Source organism: Jaculus jaculus, chromosome 2 (genome assembly GCF_020740685.1).
Source record: "Jaculus jaculus isolate mJacJac1 chromosome 2, mJacJac1.mat.Y.cur, whole genome shotgun sequence".
Taxonomy (NCBI): Eukaryota; Metazoa; Chordata; class Mammalia; order Rodentia; family Dipodidae; genus Jaculus; species Jaculus jaculus.
This window is the reverse complement of record NC_059103.1, coordinates 80,119,037-80,137,866: the sequence shown is the minus strand read 5'-3', so window position 1 is coordinate 80,137,866 and position 18,830 is coordinate 80,119,037. Positions and strand designations below refer to the sequence as shown.

Below are 18,830 nucleotides of genomic sequence, written 5' to 3'. Positions count from 1 at the left end.
TTTGCCTATTTGTTAAAAAAATATATTGTTATAAATGGACAAACAAGGTCCAGAAATAAAAACTTCATAGGCTCCTTCAAACATAATGCTAAGGAAGTTGTCCCTAAATATATATTTTTATTGAGATGTTTATTTGTTCTCCTGATCACACCCCTCTCTATTTACTTCTTCCTTTACTGGCAAAAATAAGAGAGAAACTGCATTTGAAGATCTTAATGTAGTCAATGACAAAACAAGTATAAAAACATGTATGATATTATTTTTTCATAGCATATTAATGTAACAGAAGTAATTATACTGAAGCACAGTGTTTTCTCATCAAATTATCATACATTTCAAATTCTGATACATTTTGGGGATACTGCTTCATGTTTTATTTTGGGAGATTTAATAAATTTGTTTATTTTACTATGTATTTTTTGTGAAATTTTATAATGAAAACTATAGGAAGTACCCTGATAAGGTGATATTATTTTATCAACCTAAGTCCCATAGCAATTACTGATAAGGTAATATTATTTTATCAACCTAGAAGTGTCATATATTAAGTAGATATTAGAATCAATACAGGAATAAGCAAGTTTTTCAGATTTTCTTCATTAGTAAATATAAAGAGGTTATTTTTTTTAGTGTTCTGAGATCTGCTATGCTCCTGTAGAAACACTTGTAAATTGAGCATTTGGTGCAAAGATTTATTTGTTTAATTTTTTTTTTTTTTTTTTTTGAGACAGGGTCTTATATGTACCCTCGGTTGGCCGTGAAATCTCTGTTTTGTTACTTGAACCTCATAAGTGCTGAAACAACAGGTGTGCTCTACCATATCCAGCAGGTATTTATTTTTAAATTTTTACTTCAAATTTATTTAATTCAAAAGAATAGAGCTAATGGCCTCTACGACATATTTCATTGTTGATGCTTAGGATTGAGGATATGACTAGAAAGTCACAAATAATAAGATGGTCCCTCAACTTTTTTCAAAATTTATTAAGTTTTTTTGGATGTGAACATGAATTTATAAAACTCAATGGACACTTACCGTACTCACTGTCATAGAATATAATGAATTTTTGCCAGGCATACTCGGTGACCACTCGTAGGATAACTTCATTCAAATAGACAGGTGGGCGAACTGAGAGGGTGTAGTCATCATTCCTATTGCTCCTGGTGAGCCCACAGCCACTTCTTGGGGTCCCAGCTGTTGAACGCTGAATGAAGAGGTGGGGGATATGCATGGCGTCTGCCAAGGACTGGAGCGACCCTGCTGATGTGCAGCCAATGGAGCTGACCAGAGCTAAGATGCCCTGGTTCATCAGTTCACAAGCTACAAGAGAGCACACAATAGTGACAATCAATGGGATTTGCATCTTTCTATGTGTGAGATGGCAATGAAAAAAAGTTTACAGTTACTTAACTGCGTGTGTATATTTTCTTTTTTTTTAGAGGAACATGCTATATGAAAAGATCCTTAAGTTACAAAGCAGTGTTGTAATTCAATTTAAGAATTCTGCTGTCACTAGCCTTCAGATGGTATGCAAGCTTTCCTTGGCTCAGTTTCAGCATCCGGTATTTAAATATCACATGACATACATTCAAATAGTTGCAGCCATACTTTCCTAATTATCAAATTATAATTCACAGAGAAAAAAATTTTTTAGAATGTAATACAAGTTTTCAAAAAGTTGCTAATATGTAAACTGGTGTATGATTTAAAAGAGATAAAAGTTTGAAGAAGCTATTTGGGACCATTGTGATCTCCCCAGACTGCATAATACTTTTTATCTCTCAACAAACTGGAAAAGTAAAATTGTTCTTTCCTTTTCCTTACAGGCAGTACAATTATAGTCAAATAAATTCTAAATTTCACCAATTATCTCATTCTGGTTCCCAGATGAGGTATGGTTTATAGTACCAGACTTACTATCATTTTATTTGTGCATGTTTAAACTCACTCAAACATGTTTAAACTTAAGTCAATATAAATTAGAAGTGATTATGCAGGCACAGTCTAAGTACAAATAAGACAAAGAAAAATTTCAGAATGCTAATGTTTCAGTTAATAGAATGATGTAAATTCAAAGTAAAATCCAGAGAGAAGGCAAATATTTCCATAAGATATTCAGTTATTATAATTACTTTTGCTTTAAATTTAGATTTTGGATTCTCTAGGATAATGTTCTAAAATGCCACAATTTGTTATAGATTGTTTTATATAATTCTTGAAAAACTTAATGGAAAATTTAGAAGGCAAGCCCTTCCATGTAATTAATCAGCAACTTAATGAAAGCTGATTTGAAGGGCAAGTTTGGAGCTAAGCATCAAATGCATTTTCTATGATTAATGCTAAGTCATCCCATGCATATAAAGTAAATTAATAATCATTAGGGAGATATTCATGAAGCATTGCCTCATGAGAGTAGGTTATTGATTTCAAGTCCATGTGAAAGATAGCATGAGGGAGGAAAGTGTCTTAGACCACAGGACATCCAGATTAAAGTTTCAGGAATAAAGATCACACATTCTGCTCTTGTTCCTGACATTACCATTTATAGAAAAAACATACAGTGAGTTTATGCAAAAGGCTAGTCAAAATTTTTTATTGTGGCAAATAAGCCATTACTGCTTTTTAAAAGCAAATCAAAACTTTTAAAATAGACTATTTAAAAGCTTGACTTATTTAGCATTTAAAGTCAAAATGGGAAGAATAGCCAGGTGTGGTGGTGCATGCCTTTAATCCCAGCATTTGGGAGGCAGAGGTAGGAGAATTGTCCTGAGTTTAAAGCCTCCTTGAGACTACACTGTGAATTCTAGGTCAGCCTAGGCCAGACTGAGACCCCACCTTGAAAAACAAAAACAAAAAAATAAAGGGAAAAATAATTTTTATTTTTCCTTCCTATGATAACATCTGTTTAGTCCTGTACTGATACTGCTAGTAGCAGTTGGCTTCATTGATGGTAGAAAAAACACCTTACCACAAGTGGTTTGTGATAGAAAAGGGTTTATTTAGGTTTACAGTCTCAAGGAAAATTTCCATGATGGCAAGGAAAAACATCACCTCCTTAGCAGCATAAGGTGAACAATACCAGCAAGAGAGTGTGCCAAACACTGGCAAGGGAAAACTGGCTATGATACACATAAGCCTACCCCCAACAATGCACTGGCTCCAGAAGGCTTCAATACCCAATTGCGGCCAGCTTGGCATCTAGCATTCAGAACACATAAGTTTATGGGGACACTGGAATCAAGCTGCTAAATTCTGCCCATAAACTGATAACCATCCATGATGTAAAATACAATGCACTCAGTCCAACTTTTTGTCCCCATAGTTTTTATTAATCCCAATAATGATCCATTTTCCTCATAGTCCTAGGTCTTTTAACTAACCCACAATACCCCCCTCAAATGGCACAGAATAAACATTCCACTGCATGTGATGGCATTGGGCATAGCAAAGAAATATTCATCAATACAAGATTTAAAACAAACAGGACAAACATCATACTTTATAACTCCAAGTCTGATAGTTCTAGCCAGTGATAAGTCTCTAAATCAAATAACTATCATTTGTGACAAGAATTTCCATTCTGCTCCTCTAGCTAGGTGACTCACAGTCCTAGAAAACTTCCTGTGGTATAGGCAGCTTTCCTTAGTCGCCATCCTATCATCCTGACACCTCCATTGGGTCTAGATTGAAACCCATGGTTCATCGTCTTGGTCAACCTCCACACTGGTAATCCAACAAGCTTGATTCACACTTTTACACTTCTCATGTCCATTTAAAAAAAAAAAAAAAAAAAAAAAAAAACTGGTGCAAATTCAGTGACTCTCACTTTCTGGTACTTGTGAGACTCCATAGTACTGGGCGGGATTCCAGTTTTTTAATCTGGGCGGGGGTACTTTGAAGAACAAAACACTCCTTCAGCATTCAGGTCCATTTAAAAGAGTCTTCATTCTTGCTGTTGTCCCTATGCAGACCATCTGGTCCCATCTCAATGGTTGTAATCTCTCAAGCAATTGTAGCTAAATGGGCAGCAGTTTCAGCCCAAATATTTCCTTGTATTTTTAATGTTTTTTCTTGCCATAATCCTCTGCTCACACCAGTCCATTTCTACTGAATGCAATAAAGTACAACTCCTGGGGCCACAGGCATAATAGGTGTAACAACAAGCCTCTCATACAAACTGCCTTTAGCCCAGCCAAGACAAAGTTCTTTCATTCCCTGTTAAGCCAAACCTCACAGTCCATATGTCTTACTGAATTTAGGTAATTCAACTCTGAGAAGACTAGTCCCTCAAGTTTTACTTACAGCTCTACAAGGTTTCAAATGCTTCCACATTCTTCTCACACATGAGCTCAAACAGGCCAAAAGCCACATTCTAGCTGCAGCACCACCACTCCTAGGCACTAATTTTCCGGTGCCATTAGCTGTGAGTTGCTACACACTATCCCAAAGAAAAGCAGCTTGTGGGAAGAAAGGTTTTATTTTGGTTTACAGACTTGAAGGAGTCTCCATGATGGCAAGGGAGGGGAGATGGCATGAGCAGATGGTGTGAATCTACTCCTGGCTAACATCAGCAGCAGCAGCAGCAGCAGCAGCAGCAGCAGGAGAATGTGCCAAACACTGGCAAAAGGAAGCTGGCTGTAATACCCATAAGCCTGCCCCCAATAATACACTGCCTCCAGGAGGTTCGGATTTCCAAGTTCCACCCAGCTAGGGACCTAGCATTTACAGCCCATAAGTTTATGGAGTACACCTGAATCAAACCACCACACCATCAAAATGTAGAACTTTCACATTTTGGCTTTGTATTCAGATGATAGTAGCTATTTATCATATTGCAATCAATAGTCACTGTGAGTTTTTCAATGTCAAGAAAGGTTTACTATGATTATATTGGCAAAACAGAATGAGCCTATGAAAGAGTCTTGGGTTGAATTAAAGATTTAAAATTTAAATTTAAATTTAAAATTTCATTCCCCAATATACATAATAAACTTGTTTTTAAAAGTTCTACATGTCTTAAAAATATTTCTTTTAAGAAGATAGACCAATTTAAGTAAAAGTAACATTTAAAACTTATTACAGTACTTGACAAGGCATGAAGGATACATTTATCAAGTATTTATTTCAATCAAGTTTAAGTAGTCATTATAGAAGGTGTATGTTATTAACTTGTAAGATAATTTGCATAATCTATTAACAAATTATATCTATTTCTGTGTTAAGTATTTGCTTTTAGTACCTTTGTTTTTGAGAAAGCAAAAAAATTATTGAAAATTCTTCAAGGCAACACGGGCTTGTAAATTGGAAGAGTTCAGTCTGACTGAAATATTTTTTAATGTTAAATTGATTATAATTTAGTTATTGCTCCAAAGTTTTTTTAAAATTATTATATAATAAAGTTTCTAAGTTTTTAGTTTTAGTTAAGTTTATAATAAGAATAGAGAGGTTTCTTTCTATAGCCTAAAGACTGATCAGTTTATCAGAAGCTGTATCCTTCCTTGTCAGTTGCCAGCTAAGGAATCTCATTGAGTGAAGAGGCTCTTATGTTATGAAAATTCATCTTTATCTTCATAAACCCAAGTAACAAAGAGAGGGTTGACATAGTTGTGATAAGAATGATAAACAGAGACTGGATTACATGTCTGTTTGTAGTCAGCTTCACATTGTTGAGGTGAATATACAAATCAGGCACGGTTCTACAGTAATAGTAGCATACATTCTCTTTGTGCTTGATCTTTGACAAGGAAGCATGGGTGGGTATTTGGCCACAAAAATTGTAAGGCTAAGAAAGTTCTGCTTTTTGTTTGCTTTTCTGTCTGTCTGTTTTTGTTGTTTTTCTTTTGTTTTTTTCATGGTAGGACTGGAATGACCTGGAATTTACTATTTACTCTCAGGGTGGCCTTGAACTCATGGTGATCCTATTTCTCTGCTTCCAGAGTGTTGGGATTAAAGGCTTAAACCATCACACTCTGCAAATGCTCTCATTTGTTTCTGTTATTAGTTTTCTTTCCCAGCAATAGAACTACTCAGAAGTATTTTTTTGCTATCAAGAATAAGTGTTGCATTATACCAAAAAAATTTTCTGTACCTGTTAAGCATTTACATCATTTCAAGTTTAGTTTGCTAATATGCATTAGATTAATAAATTTGCAAATGTTAAACTCTCTTTGTAGGGATAATTTTGTCTCTGTAATAGAGGTAGATTGTAGTTTTTTTTTTTTTTTAAGTTTGTTGGTGATATTTTTTGCTTGTAATTGATGTCATTTTTTTCTGTAAATATTTGCTGGAATTCACCAGTGAAACCGTTGGGCCTGGAGTTTATAAAGTTTTAAAAAAAAATAGTGAAGGGGGTGGTCAGTTTATTTATTTCCTCGTCAGGGCACTTGGTAGATTATACCTTGCAAATAAACTGCCCTTTTCATTTAAGTTGTTAAATTTGTTCACAAGATCCCCTTATGGTAAGTTATATATCTCTTGCTTTCTTAAATCTATTTATTCAACAATGTGTCAATTTTTCTCAAAGAATCATCTTTGGATTTCACAGACTTATATTGCTTTTTTTGTTTTCTATCTTATTGATTTCCATTCTAATTTTTATCATTTCCTTTCTTTTGATGAGACTTAGTTTAGCTTAGTTAATTCTGACACATGTTCCTGCACATGCTGCTTTGGTTATCCACTTTCTGTTGTCTCCAGCATTCTCAGCAGTTATTTTCATACTATGTTTTTGTTGAAACTTGATATATAGCTTGGTGTACTTCTGTACCTTTATATTTTAGCAATGAATTGATGATTTTTGAAATTTTCTATGGCTTATAGTTTCATATATATTGCTGTAAGAAACTGTAGGAATTGACATAAATAGAATGTATTTCTCAGGTTGAATGTGGATTGTTAATCTATTCAGCAAATAAGTGCATATGTGTGTTTGATTCTGTTGATTTGTCATCAATATTCCAGCTATCCATATAAGAAGCTATCCATTTCTTTGCACTTAAGTGTGGGGCCACGTGTCTGAGATTCTTCCTCAGGATTTCTACGTCTATCTCCATTTGAGCCATCTCCTCATAGCTTAACCATGGAAGGTCCTCAGTAAGTTCTCCCTCTACCATGTGGAGGCTGATGTGCTTTACATGACACTTGGTTCTGTGGTCATGCTCTGTTGCAGGTAAACTAATTGTACCTGATGTTTGGGTTTGGGATTTCTCTTGCTCTTTTTGGCCAACACATAGATAGAGGGTGGTGTGCTGTGAGACATCAATAAATTTGTAGCTTGTGGGCACTCCACCACAACCTTGAAGGTAGACATGATGTAAAATAAGTTAGTTATACACACAATTCCCTTTAGCTTTCCTAGTTGATTTCATGTTACTCGGTGTCTGTTTCTTATACAAATGACCCATTCCTGCTGGTAAAGAAAATTTCTAAATAGAACTGACAATACTAAGCAGAGGAAAGTAAGGATCTGTTCGTAACAAAAGAGGTGTTGAGTATTCCCCAAGAACACTGTTTGAAAATACTAACATTCTTTAGTAATAGGATGAGCATATGCAAGCTTCCTCAGAAAAGAGATGTGCTTCTGTATTGTACTCAGATATGCTTAGCATACAGAACACCTGGATAAATATTGCTTGATATACTAATGGAGTATAACATGTAGTAGGTTAAAATGTGATATTTATTGTTACACTTTCAAAGGTTTTTCAGGAGCAATATATCCAGCCATCTGTTACCTTTAGAGACTGAAGCATTCATTTAAAAAAAAAATGCCTAGGCTTTTTTTAATTGAAAATAATCATGTAATAACATATATTATAGATGATTTAATGCTTGGAAAAGGAATTAATTTGAGTTTTAAAATCAACTGAAATATCTACTTCAGCTACATTTATTTGATGGCAAGTATTCAATCTCAAAATGATTGTTATAATGTGGCATATACATTCCAGCTCATTGTAAGGTGATTCTAATTTTTTAAACATTATTTGCTTATATTTTTACTTATATTTATTTATGAGAGAGAGATAGAAAGAGAGAATGGTGGTCAGGCCAGGGCCTCAAGCCACTACAAATGAACTCCAGATGCATGCACCATCTTGTACATCCTAGTTCTGGGGAATCAAAAATGGGTCTTTTGACTTTGCAGGCAAGTGCCTTAAATGCTAAACCATCTCTCCAGACTGTGATTTTAATTTGGTCCTCAATCTTTCTGACTTTGCCCTTATGAAATTAAGACACATAGATGGCAACAAAAGCTAGGCCACACTAAAGACTCATAAATTGATTAGTATTATTACAGTTTATTGATAATCAGATCCCATTTAGCAGAAATGCTCTTTGATTTATTATCTTTTGCCATATATAGATCTTTTTTATAATTTTACCAATAATGACTTTCAGCATACTATAAGGAACATTTTATATATCTCCAGGAAAGCCTGTCTATGTAGAGAGTTATGGAACAGTGTACCCTGACAGAAACACAATGGAAGTTAACTTTGCCAGGCATAGCCCCAGAAAGGAGACAACATTTTCATGACAGCTTCTAAATTATGTGTCCTTGTCTCTCTTGCATATTTTATAAGTGGTAGCATGTATGTTGTTGAAAAGGCTGTGTATATACCCTTGACACAAATTTTCTTTGTTTGCAATTCAATTACACATAAAAATGTAATGACTTTTAAAAGAGGTGGTATGATGTTCAAGCATTAGCTGACATGAAAGCCATCCTTATCACTGACCTCAGCATGGAATGAACAACAATGATAACAAAGTCAATCATTGATAGCCCCCTTGTCCTTGCATTCCTTGACACCTGCCTTCAGAACAAAGTACGAGAAAGTACATTAGTTCTATAATTTAGACAGAGGACACATATGAGACATCTTGATTTTTAATTCTACTTCAGATGTGATGAAGTGTTGTACCTTGGGTTGAAGCCACTTTTTGTCTTTGGATTTCTGTGTCTGTATGTTTTAGGTGATTGCCCCAGGTGGTTTTTTGGGTAACCTTTGAGTGGCACAGTGCATCTCTGCTTTCTTTGCTGCTATTACTGAACAACTGTTCCTCATGTAAGTATATTCTAATTTAATTAGTTACATTTTGTCGTGAAACTTTGTCTTTTTTTTTGAGGTTGTTTTTTTTTTTTTTCTGAGCCACTGGTTTTTATAAGAATGTTTTAATTTTTACAATTCTTAATGAACCTGGATTCTACTAGAGCATCAGTTTTTTCCTATAACCTGGCCATGAGAGAAGAATCACCTTTATTCATAACTTCTTTAACATATACTAGCATTTTGACCTGTTTCACGTTTTTCCTCTACTGTGAAGGAAGTTAGGAGCTTTCAAGGAAAAGTTTATCTTTAACAACTTCATTACTTCCATTTCCTTCTCCTAAAAAGAAGAAAAATCAAAGTTCTAACATAAAACTCTCATACTGAAAATTTTCTCTTTTGTTTTCAGAGATAGAAAAATATACTTTGAGAAAGAAGTATGCTTTCATGTGGCTATATATCAAGGTAAAAGTCTCTGAAACTAACAGTTCTTAGAATGACAAGTCTTTGTACTTTCCCTTGAAATACCTAATGGGCTGTACTTGACAGTGTCTGGGAGACATACACCTTCAACTCCCCACACCATAGCCACAAAAGTAATTTTAATGAGTCAGATGCTACTCTTGCAAGAAATGTGTTTGTATAATGTAGGAAGATTTATTTTGAAGCTTTACAGATTTCATCCCACCACAGAGATACCTATGAAGTAAGCAGGGATCATTATAGCCTATTTGTCTCATATGCTTCTGATAGTCATAAATTAAAATGTACCTGAAAATGCTTTTTCAACATCAAACTTACATGTTACTATAATTTACTTCATCACTAGATTATGCTTGCTTAGGAGGAGAACCTCAAGTCCAATTAGAACCATACAATTTGCAGCAATGACAATTAGTTGAAGATGAAAGTCTATATTAAGTCATTCAATAAATGATTAAAGATATGCCAAAGGATACAAAAGCAGTGTTGATATGAGGCTCATATGCACCAGATAATCTTACTGTTGTGTTGAATGTCTAGTCCACGGAATAGTAATCAAATAAAGAGAATGCACTTGTTGCAAAGAAGCACATGACTAAATGTGCAAACATTACTTGGGTTAAAGTAGGCCACATCTAATATAATTGACATTAACTTAGCCAAATTAGTTAGACAATTTGCTAAAGAAGCATATGTCTATTATGTCCCTTATAATGAGTACCTCTTGAGGTTGGAAAATGAAATGTCCTACACATGTTTATCTGACTGATCCTCAACTGGCAGTATTTTTTTTAAACTTTCTGGAAACACTAGTAGGTAAAGCCTACCTATAGAAGGAAGTTGACTGGGAATATGTCTATCTATGGAAGTTTGATCTGATCCCCAGTAATTCCTCTATCTCCACTTTCTAATAGCCATGAAGTGAAGAGCTTTCTCTTCCAAACACTCCTACTTCCATTTTTGTCTAAGCACTGGAATCCAAGCAACAATGATATGCAATTTCTTAAACCATGAGCCAAGTTAAATCTTCCTTCAGCTGGGTATTTCACAGACATCCCAGCAAGGAGTATGGTGTTTTATCTATCTATCTATCTATCTATCTATCTATCTATCTATCTATCTATCTATCTATCTATCTATCTACCATCTATCTGTCATCTATTTATGTATTATCTATCGTCATTTCTTTGAACCTGTGTATATATGCACATGATGCTGTGTTTGTGTGTATATGGGTGTGAATGGGTATACCAGTATTTCCTCTGCAAATAAAATGCCAACCTGACTTCATGTGGGTGACTGGGAAATTAAATTCATGCCGGAAGTCTTAGGAAACAAGCACCTTTAACTGCTCCTCATCCTCATCTCCTCATCCCCAAACAGTAACAGATTCTGTCCTTCACAAAGATTTTCTGAATAACAAATTAAGGTAGACCTTGAAATAAAATTTGAGCTGACAACTGAAGAGGAGGGAAAAGATCACTCTGGAAGGTTAAATAAGGGGTTAATTCTGAACCCTTTCTTTGAGAAAAGCCATGCAAAAAACTGAGCATAGTTATTTTATTTTAGTCTGAGCTGAAATATGGCAACCATACTGACTACAGTCTGAATGTACGCATTGCTCATAAGACATATGGATGACATTTTACCCTCTAAGTGAATTGATAGTATTAAAGATGAGGCTATTGGGGCTGATTTTATTTTGAGAGCAGAGCCTTGTAACTTAGTAAGATGACTGCAATTATATGAGACCCTTATAAAAGAAGCATGGCTGATCTCCTATGCCTTCTCTCCCAGGTAGATGTATGAGAAAGAAATGTTTTAGATTTAACAATCACTAGACACATCTTCACCCATTTTTGCCATCTTGGTTGTGGATTTCCCCATCATCAGAACTCTCCTCAGAGAATTTCTCAAGGATTGTGTTTGGGTAGCCTACAGGTACTAAGCCAATTGGAACATTGGCTCATTCTGCAGAAAACGATAATGAAAATTAAATTTTGAAAACCATATACTGTTTCCTCCAGGGCAGCTTCATTGGTAGGCATTGTAATGTACATCAAAAGAAGGACACGTTGCTGCATAAGCCAAAAGGAAGAGCTCCACAGGGAGCTAGGAAGGATAAATGGATGGATGAGGAGTCATGTATTTGTCAGACAGGCATTACAAATCACATAAAACTCCTGAAATAATGGCTGGCTTGCTGAGAAAGGTCTGACAGTAATGAGATAAAACAAATAGAGAAATAGAGAAAGGCTGAATGCTATTTTAACAAGGCATAGCAGAGTAAGATGTAAGCTTTAGTGTTGTGGTTACATGCACATGTCTCAAATTCAATTGCTGAGGGGGTAATTCCAGTTCTTGTTGTTTTAACTACATTGTTACAGGAGAGTAAGTGAACTTCTCTTGGTGTGATCATCCTTATTACAATGGTGGAAATGATGTAAATGTGTGCTGATGAGCATCATCACAAGAATTTTGCAAGTAAATACATCTCAGAAGAATATATCCTGTGTTCCACGTTTTTTAGACATTGTTTTAAAACATGATAAAGAGAAATTATAAGCTATGAGCTGTTTTATCAAGAAAGGTAAAATAACCGCACACATTTGGTTAGGTTAAGTAAAAAGTATAAGGAATGTGGGTGGTTAGCACAGTAGAGGGGTTTTGAATCACCCGCAATAAAGGAAATGATTACCAGACACCTACTGCTTACAAATCTGTGCTTGATGTGGTGAATCAAGAAAACTATGGATTCCACACACACAAAATCTTTCAAATTAAGCTTCATTCTCATCTTTGAAATGTTCCTGAGAGTGATACCATGGTTTGTAATTTCAACCTCCAGAATGCAGAGGCAGTCAGTGGGTTCACCATGAAAGCAGAGCCAACCTGGGTGACATAGGGATATTCTAGCTCAAAACTAACAAAAAAATCATCAGCAGTCACAACAGTACAAATACAGACCAGACTTTGTATTTCTTATGATGTTTTCACTAGTATTTTCTAGGAGATCAAAATAACTTCACAGCTTGGGCTTACTGGTGTAAGTTATGAGTGAGAGTGAGGAAGCAGAGGTAGTTAACTTCCTTTGGACCTTTGATTAATGTGATTCCAACAGGCAGCTAAAGTCGCTAAAGCTACAGATTGAAATATTTTTACTCTGTGAGTAAATTAACCTGTGCTAAAGAAAATACACTGCCAGTGACCTACACATGAAGGCTCTGTAAAATCTGTATCTCTGTTTGCATAATTTGAAAACTTGTTGAGATTCATTCATGGTTACAAGAACTTACTTTGGTCTGTATGTCTCAGTGAAAACAGAAATGAAATCTACTTACTAATTTCACAACATATCCTTTTCAAAACTACAGCACATTTCTTAACTTTATTGCAAGTTTTACATTGAATTAAAAAATATAAGTATGATATATTCTATTTTTATACAGTTCCCATACCCTTTAAATTTGCTTTGGAGAATATTATTTCTATTTATATAATAAAGAATTGTTATTTCTATTTATCTAACAGAATGATGTGAGAAATGTATGTTGAAAACAGATAGCAAAATCAACTTAGAAGTTCATTCTTTAATTGTTTCATTATAGGAAACATTAAAGCAATGAAAACTACAAAATATCCTAAATAATTAAAATGAAATATTTTTAAATATATGTTAATGCATTTAGGAGAGTGACACCAAAGAGTTGAGGGTGTGATATAAATTTATTGGAAAATAATGCAAAGTTCATTTCAATTTTTAGATATAATGAAAATTATTGTTCAAGAAAAAGAGTTCAAGTTTGGCTTACTTGATGTGTAATATAGGGTACATACTACTCTGTTCAGACAAGTGCAATTGTCTCAAATTCTGTTCTTTGTATTATCTGTTAGACAAAGAGCATGGACATGCAAGAAAATGTTAAAGTAAAGGCAAAGAAAAGAATGTTATTCTGATTTTACTCTCTGTAACTAGTGATAGGAAAATCTATTGTTTTAATATAATAGTTATTAGTGTTATTGTTACATACCATATAGTATACTTATTTATTAAATTTATACATTGATATTAATTAAGCATAATATTTAATGTCCTTAAACTTCTGATATGATAGAATATTAAGAAATTAAATAAACAATAAACAAATTAAATAAATACCTTTAGGAACAGCAGCATGGAACTAATAAATAAAGCACTGTTTTGCATCTAATGATTTTACAATATAGTGGGAATGCTAGTCTCAATAAATGCTTACTTGTCTCAGTTTATTCACCTGAAAAATGTAAATAGTAATGTTTAGTAGTTTGGTTAGACATAGTGGGATACTTTTAAATGCTAAACTAATATATAGCTATAAAAATGTTTTATCCTTGCTTTTAGATATGCAAAACTGCATGAAATAGAATTGAGTTGATTCCTCAAGAAAATTCTTACTAGAAAAATAACTATTGTATACAACTTTGCAATTATAGACCTCCTAAGCATCAGTTCCACCATCCCTTGTGTATCACTAGATAAATTTGAATATGTTAGTTATTAAGCTGTGTAAGTGGGAGTAAAATGCAATTTGTCCACAGTGAGTTATGAGATAGTAACTACACTCATGCTACCTTGTGTAAGTAATACAAAGTTTACTGGAAGCCCTCACTATCATCACAGTGAATCATTTGCACATAACTTCCCATGTAATATTCACCAGGGAGCATGCTTACATTGATCACATTGTCTTCTGGAATAGAAATCTTCGTCTACAATAGTGTCAGCCATGTGAAAACATATGCACTTCTTGATTTTAATCTCTTTTAATTAGTGGTAAAATGAGATTTACCATAATTCAAAATGCTTCTTACATGCAGGGATTTTTAGTGAGTACTGTTTGTGCAATTTCTCCTCTCCCACAAGTGAAAGGAGCATGAGAAGGTCAAAGCATCACTGCTGTCAGATGAAGAGCTTCAGTCAGAACTTGCCATGCTAGAGCTATTAATTCTGAAATTGTATGAGCTCTACACAGTGGATAATATTGTATTAGGATAATTATTTCCCAATTATATTGTTTTATCATCAAATATAAATGTATTTGTCCTTGTAAAGATAGTCATGATCTAAATGAGAATACTGTTAACTCAAAGTCAACTTGGCTAATGTGTAGAACTGATATGGAAAAATACTTTCTTTTGTGAATAAGAAAAATATTTGTAAAGACAAGGCCGAGCTTGTTCAGTTGCAAATATGCAATGTGTTGAACTGACTCTAAGATGATCTAAGCTTGAATTTTCAAAGGCAAAATGAAAAGGGCTCACTGTTGATGCTGACAGAAAGCCGCCGTGCTTTCATAGCACTATCCTGTGTGGGGTGAAGGTAGGAAGTGCACAGAGCCAAAATACACGTGTAATATTCATATCATCTGAGGAAGAATAACTATCATAAGGTTTTTATTAATGAACTTTGAGAAATATATCAAGGGTTATCTTTAGCTTCTGGATAAAATATAGCAACTAAAACATGGAAGGTGGGGTGCATACTTAATAATATACACAGACGGATCCAAAGACAACTTTATTTATAATTATGCATTGATTCTTATTTATCCTTTAACCAGATTTCTATCTCTAATTGAACATAGCATCCAAATGCACTCTAAAAATTCTAAACAGGGTATATTTAAATGTGCAATGTTTATATGCTATTTTATGGGAAAAAATTAAGCCAATAAATGAAATAGGATGTGCTAGACTGAGTTAAATTTTGGGGAAGAAAAGAATGAAAGGCAAAACTTGAAGTACCACAATCCCTCCTGGGAAATGATAATGCCAACCATAAGCAGACCTCCCAATGGAATTACACAGTGAGATTTCCCAAGAAAGGAGTTCTGAACTGAGAATGCACTGAAAATGTTGTCATTCATAGTACAGCTATCTTGCACATTGCAGACCCTCAATATTTGCAAATAAATAGCATTTATTGATGTCTGGGTTGCAGCTAACTGAGGAATGAAGCTGGCATGCAATCACAATCTCTCTGCCATTTACAATGTGAGTGTCGGGTTAAGTAAAAATGGCTCTACAGATACTAGAATTAGCAGTGATTTGTTCTGTCTCTTCCCCTGTGTTTCATTGTGAGTACCTGCAGCTCTGTGCGATTATAGCTAACATCATTTAACATAAATGTTATTATGCTTCATTATACAATTATGAATTTCTATAGTGATTGATACTGGGATTTAAAATATGTGACTTTTGGAAAAAATATACCTATCTAAATTTCTTTAAAAATGGACAGGAAAGACTTAAAATTATATTTCTTTTTATTCATTGTTTTTTGAGATGTAGCAGCACCTCAAAAATTTATTATCTTTAGAGGTGAGATAACCTGGAGTTCTATATCCTTACAATTTGAAAAATCCAACTTATATTTTCTCAATAAAGCAAATAGAGTCAATATTGCTATGACAGCATACTCTGAGGTGGCTTCAAATTGACAAGGCCCAGTGGATAGAAACTGTTGCTAACCTCATTAACTGGGGAGTTTAAAATGATGTCAAATTACAGACTCAGAGAGGTTTACACATAAACAGTAGCATTTCATGCCAAAGCAAATGCTCTCCATCAAAACGTCTCACTGTGCTTTTACTGAACACAGACATTCCATTGATCTTAATTTTTAACTATAAGCAGGAAAAAGGTCTTGAATTTTATTTCAAACATGTTAAAATAGACCAATTATATAGATAATGTGAGCAAGGAAGTATAAATATACAGATCATATTTATAGATTGACTATCTTGTGTTGTCCAATAATGATAAAATGGTAGTTGGGAAGCATACTTCTTAGCAGAATTATTTTAAACAGATCATTCTATTCAGATAGTAAGACAAGAAAGGACAAAAAGCTTCTTGAATAACAAAAATATGTTCATTTATCTTTGTATGTAGCACCAAGTATGTTAGTAGATGCTACCCAAGCTCATATTTGTTAATCCATGGTGCTAAGATATTATCATTCAGATGTCTCCTCCTAGTAAAATGCCCAAATCAAACATCATAAAACTGGAAATAATTTCATTGAATAATCAGGCCCAGTAGTTCATATCCAAGGACAGATTTGCTTCCCAGAGGACATTTGGCAATACCTGAAGATATTTTTAATACCGGGACTCAGTGAGGATTGGCAACTACTCAGAATGCTGGAGATGTTATGTGTCCTATAATGTAAGAGGTACAAATTCATTAAAGACACTTTACAATGCATGGAATGCACCCTTTGTATTACATCTCAAATATATTGTATTCTTACAGACTTTCAGAAGCTATGACTTAGTCAGATATATCATTTGTCTACAGATTGACTTTTGTCTCAGTCATCATTGTAAGTTGGAAAATCCTGAGAACTTTGTCACTTCCAGACTGGAATGTTAGCATGGTGTATTTATTTGCCTTAGCTATATTTCTATACTTTAGACATGCATTTCAAATGTGATCAAATGAATGAGTAGTGCTGGAATTACCCGACTGGTATATTTTCATTATACATATTTGGCCCTCAGCAAGTATAAATTACTAAGCACTTCAGTGATTCTAGAGATGAAATGAAGTTTTTGGTGAATTTTTGCAAGATGCCTTCTCTACAGTATTAATACAAGTGCTATTCAAATGATTACTCCGTATCCTAAAAGACTGAAGCAAACTCCTTTTTGGGTGAGACAGTTATTGCTAACATCTAATGTATAAATAAATTGAACAGTGGAAACCTCACCTACAAAGTAATTATTCTAATATTCTTTCACTAATTTATTGAGAAAATAAAGCAGTAATTTGAAATGAGCTATTTTCAATTAAAATGTTTAAAACAAATTTAAATTAATTTATTTTAAATTAAGGAGTTAATTTTAAAATTAAAATGTAAATGTTACTGCATAAAAGTTTGTAGCCTGAAAGAAAATATAAAATAAAATTTTATAGATTTTGAAGACTTTTTTATTTCCTAAGGTAGTTGAATTATTCTAAATTAAAATAAAAATGGATACTGACAAATGCAAACATTTCTGAATTCTGAAGGTTAATGAATAAGAAAAAGTGAAAGGAATAAAAAGAAAAATAAGAAATTCCCATAAAGATCATTGCTGAGCAAAGTATAATGAATAAAGTTACTTTACTATGGTATGTTGATTTGATTTCTAATAAATTAAAACACTGATTATCAAATTTGCAAGAAATCTTGATTTCTGATCATGATGGTATTTCTGTAAAAATATATTGTTAATAGAGCTAGAGAAGGGAGCTATTGAACTTAGATTTTGCTTTTAGCTTAGTAATCTGGTTACACATACTATTTCTAATTGAACTTTACATAGGACTTCAAGTAAATATGTGTGAATGTGTGGGTGTGCATGTGTTTATGTGTGTATGTATGCACTCACATACCTGACCAAAGGTATTGGTCTTCCAATTCTACTTTGAGACAAAGCATCTTATTGTCCATCAATGCATTCACTGCTAGCTGGCTCATACTTTTCCAGGGTAATTCCTCTAACTTTTATCTCCCTTTAGTCACACTGGGATTACAGATTATCATGGCTTTACATGGGTTCTGTAATCTGAACTCATGTTGTCATGCTTTCGTGGTAAGCTTTTCATTCACTGAATGATTTTCCCAGTCTGAGGAAGCTTTTGTAAGAGTCCTTAAGCTAAACACATTAGCTTCTCTGAAGCACAATGATAAGTCTGTTCTTTTGGACGGAAAATGCAATAAACATAAATCTGAACGTACAACATGGAAAAATAAAGAGAAAAAGCTTCCAATATGGTCTATTTACTATAAATACAGTGGAAGCTGAATTGACTAAGAAATCCAAGTATGAATACACTTATTTGACCAAAAGGAACCTTGGTTGGATGGTCTAACAGTCCTTCAGAAATGAAATATGAGGTCTGAGCATAGCTGAGACTGAAGATTAAGTATAGAGATTAAGTAGCCTATTCATTGGGTACAAGGATCCCTTCCCTACCCTTGTCTATTGTCTTTCTTTCAAATCTTTGAGCCTAAATATTAGGTAATCTGCCAAGACTATGTTAAAACTACAGTTTTAGGGACATAGACACAATTCTAGCCAGTGAGTTGTAATAATGAGTGATATGGATCAAAATGAGGAGGTCTATTTTGGAAAAGTCTTTCCTAATCTCAGTCAGTTCTCCAAGCCCTACTTGTTTCCTTCCTGAATTTAAACTCACCCATGAAGTTGTTTGTTATGATGCCTCAGCAGTCACATTATGACGGTTAAGCAAGTTGTGGAAGC

The 18,830-nt window shown here is 34.0% G+C and overlaps 1 protein-coding gene across 2 annotated transcripts in view; it reads right to left on the bottom strand.

Annotated features, from left to right (window-relative positions):
• Positions 1-18,830, bottom strand: part of Grid2 (glutamate ionotropic receptor delta type subunit 2) — a 1,510,676-nt gene that overhangs the window by 782,661 nt on the left and 709,185 nt on the right. For both annotated transcript variants that reach the window (XM_045143055.1, XM_045143054.1), the window contains exon 3: positions 1,037-1,321. In XM_045143055.1, the coding sequence (XP_044998990.1) occupies positions 1,037-1,321 (285 nt within the window). The remainder of the gene's footprint in view (positions 1-1,036; positions 1,322-18,830) is intronic.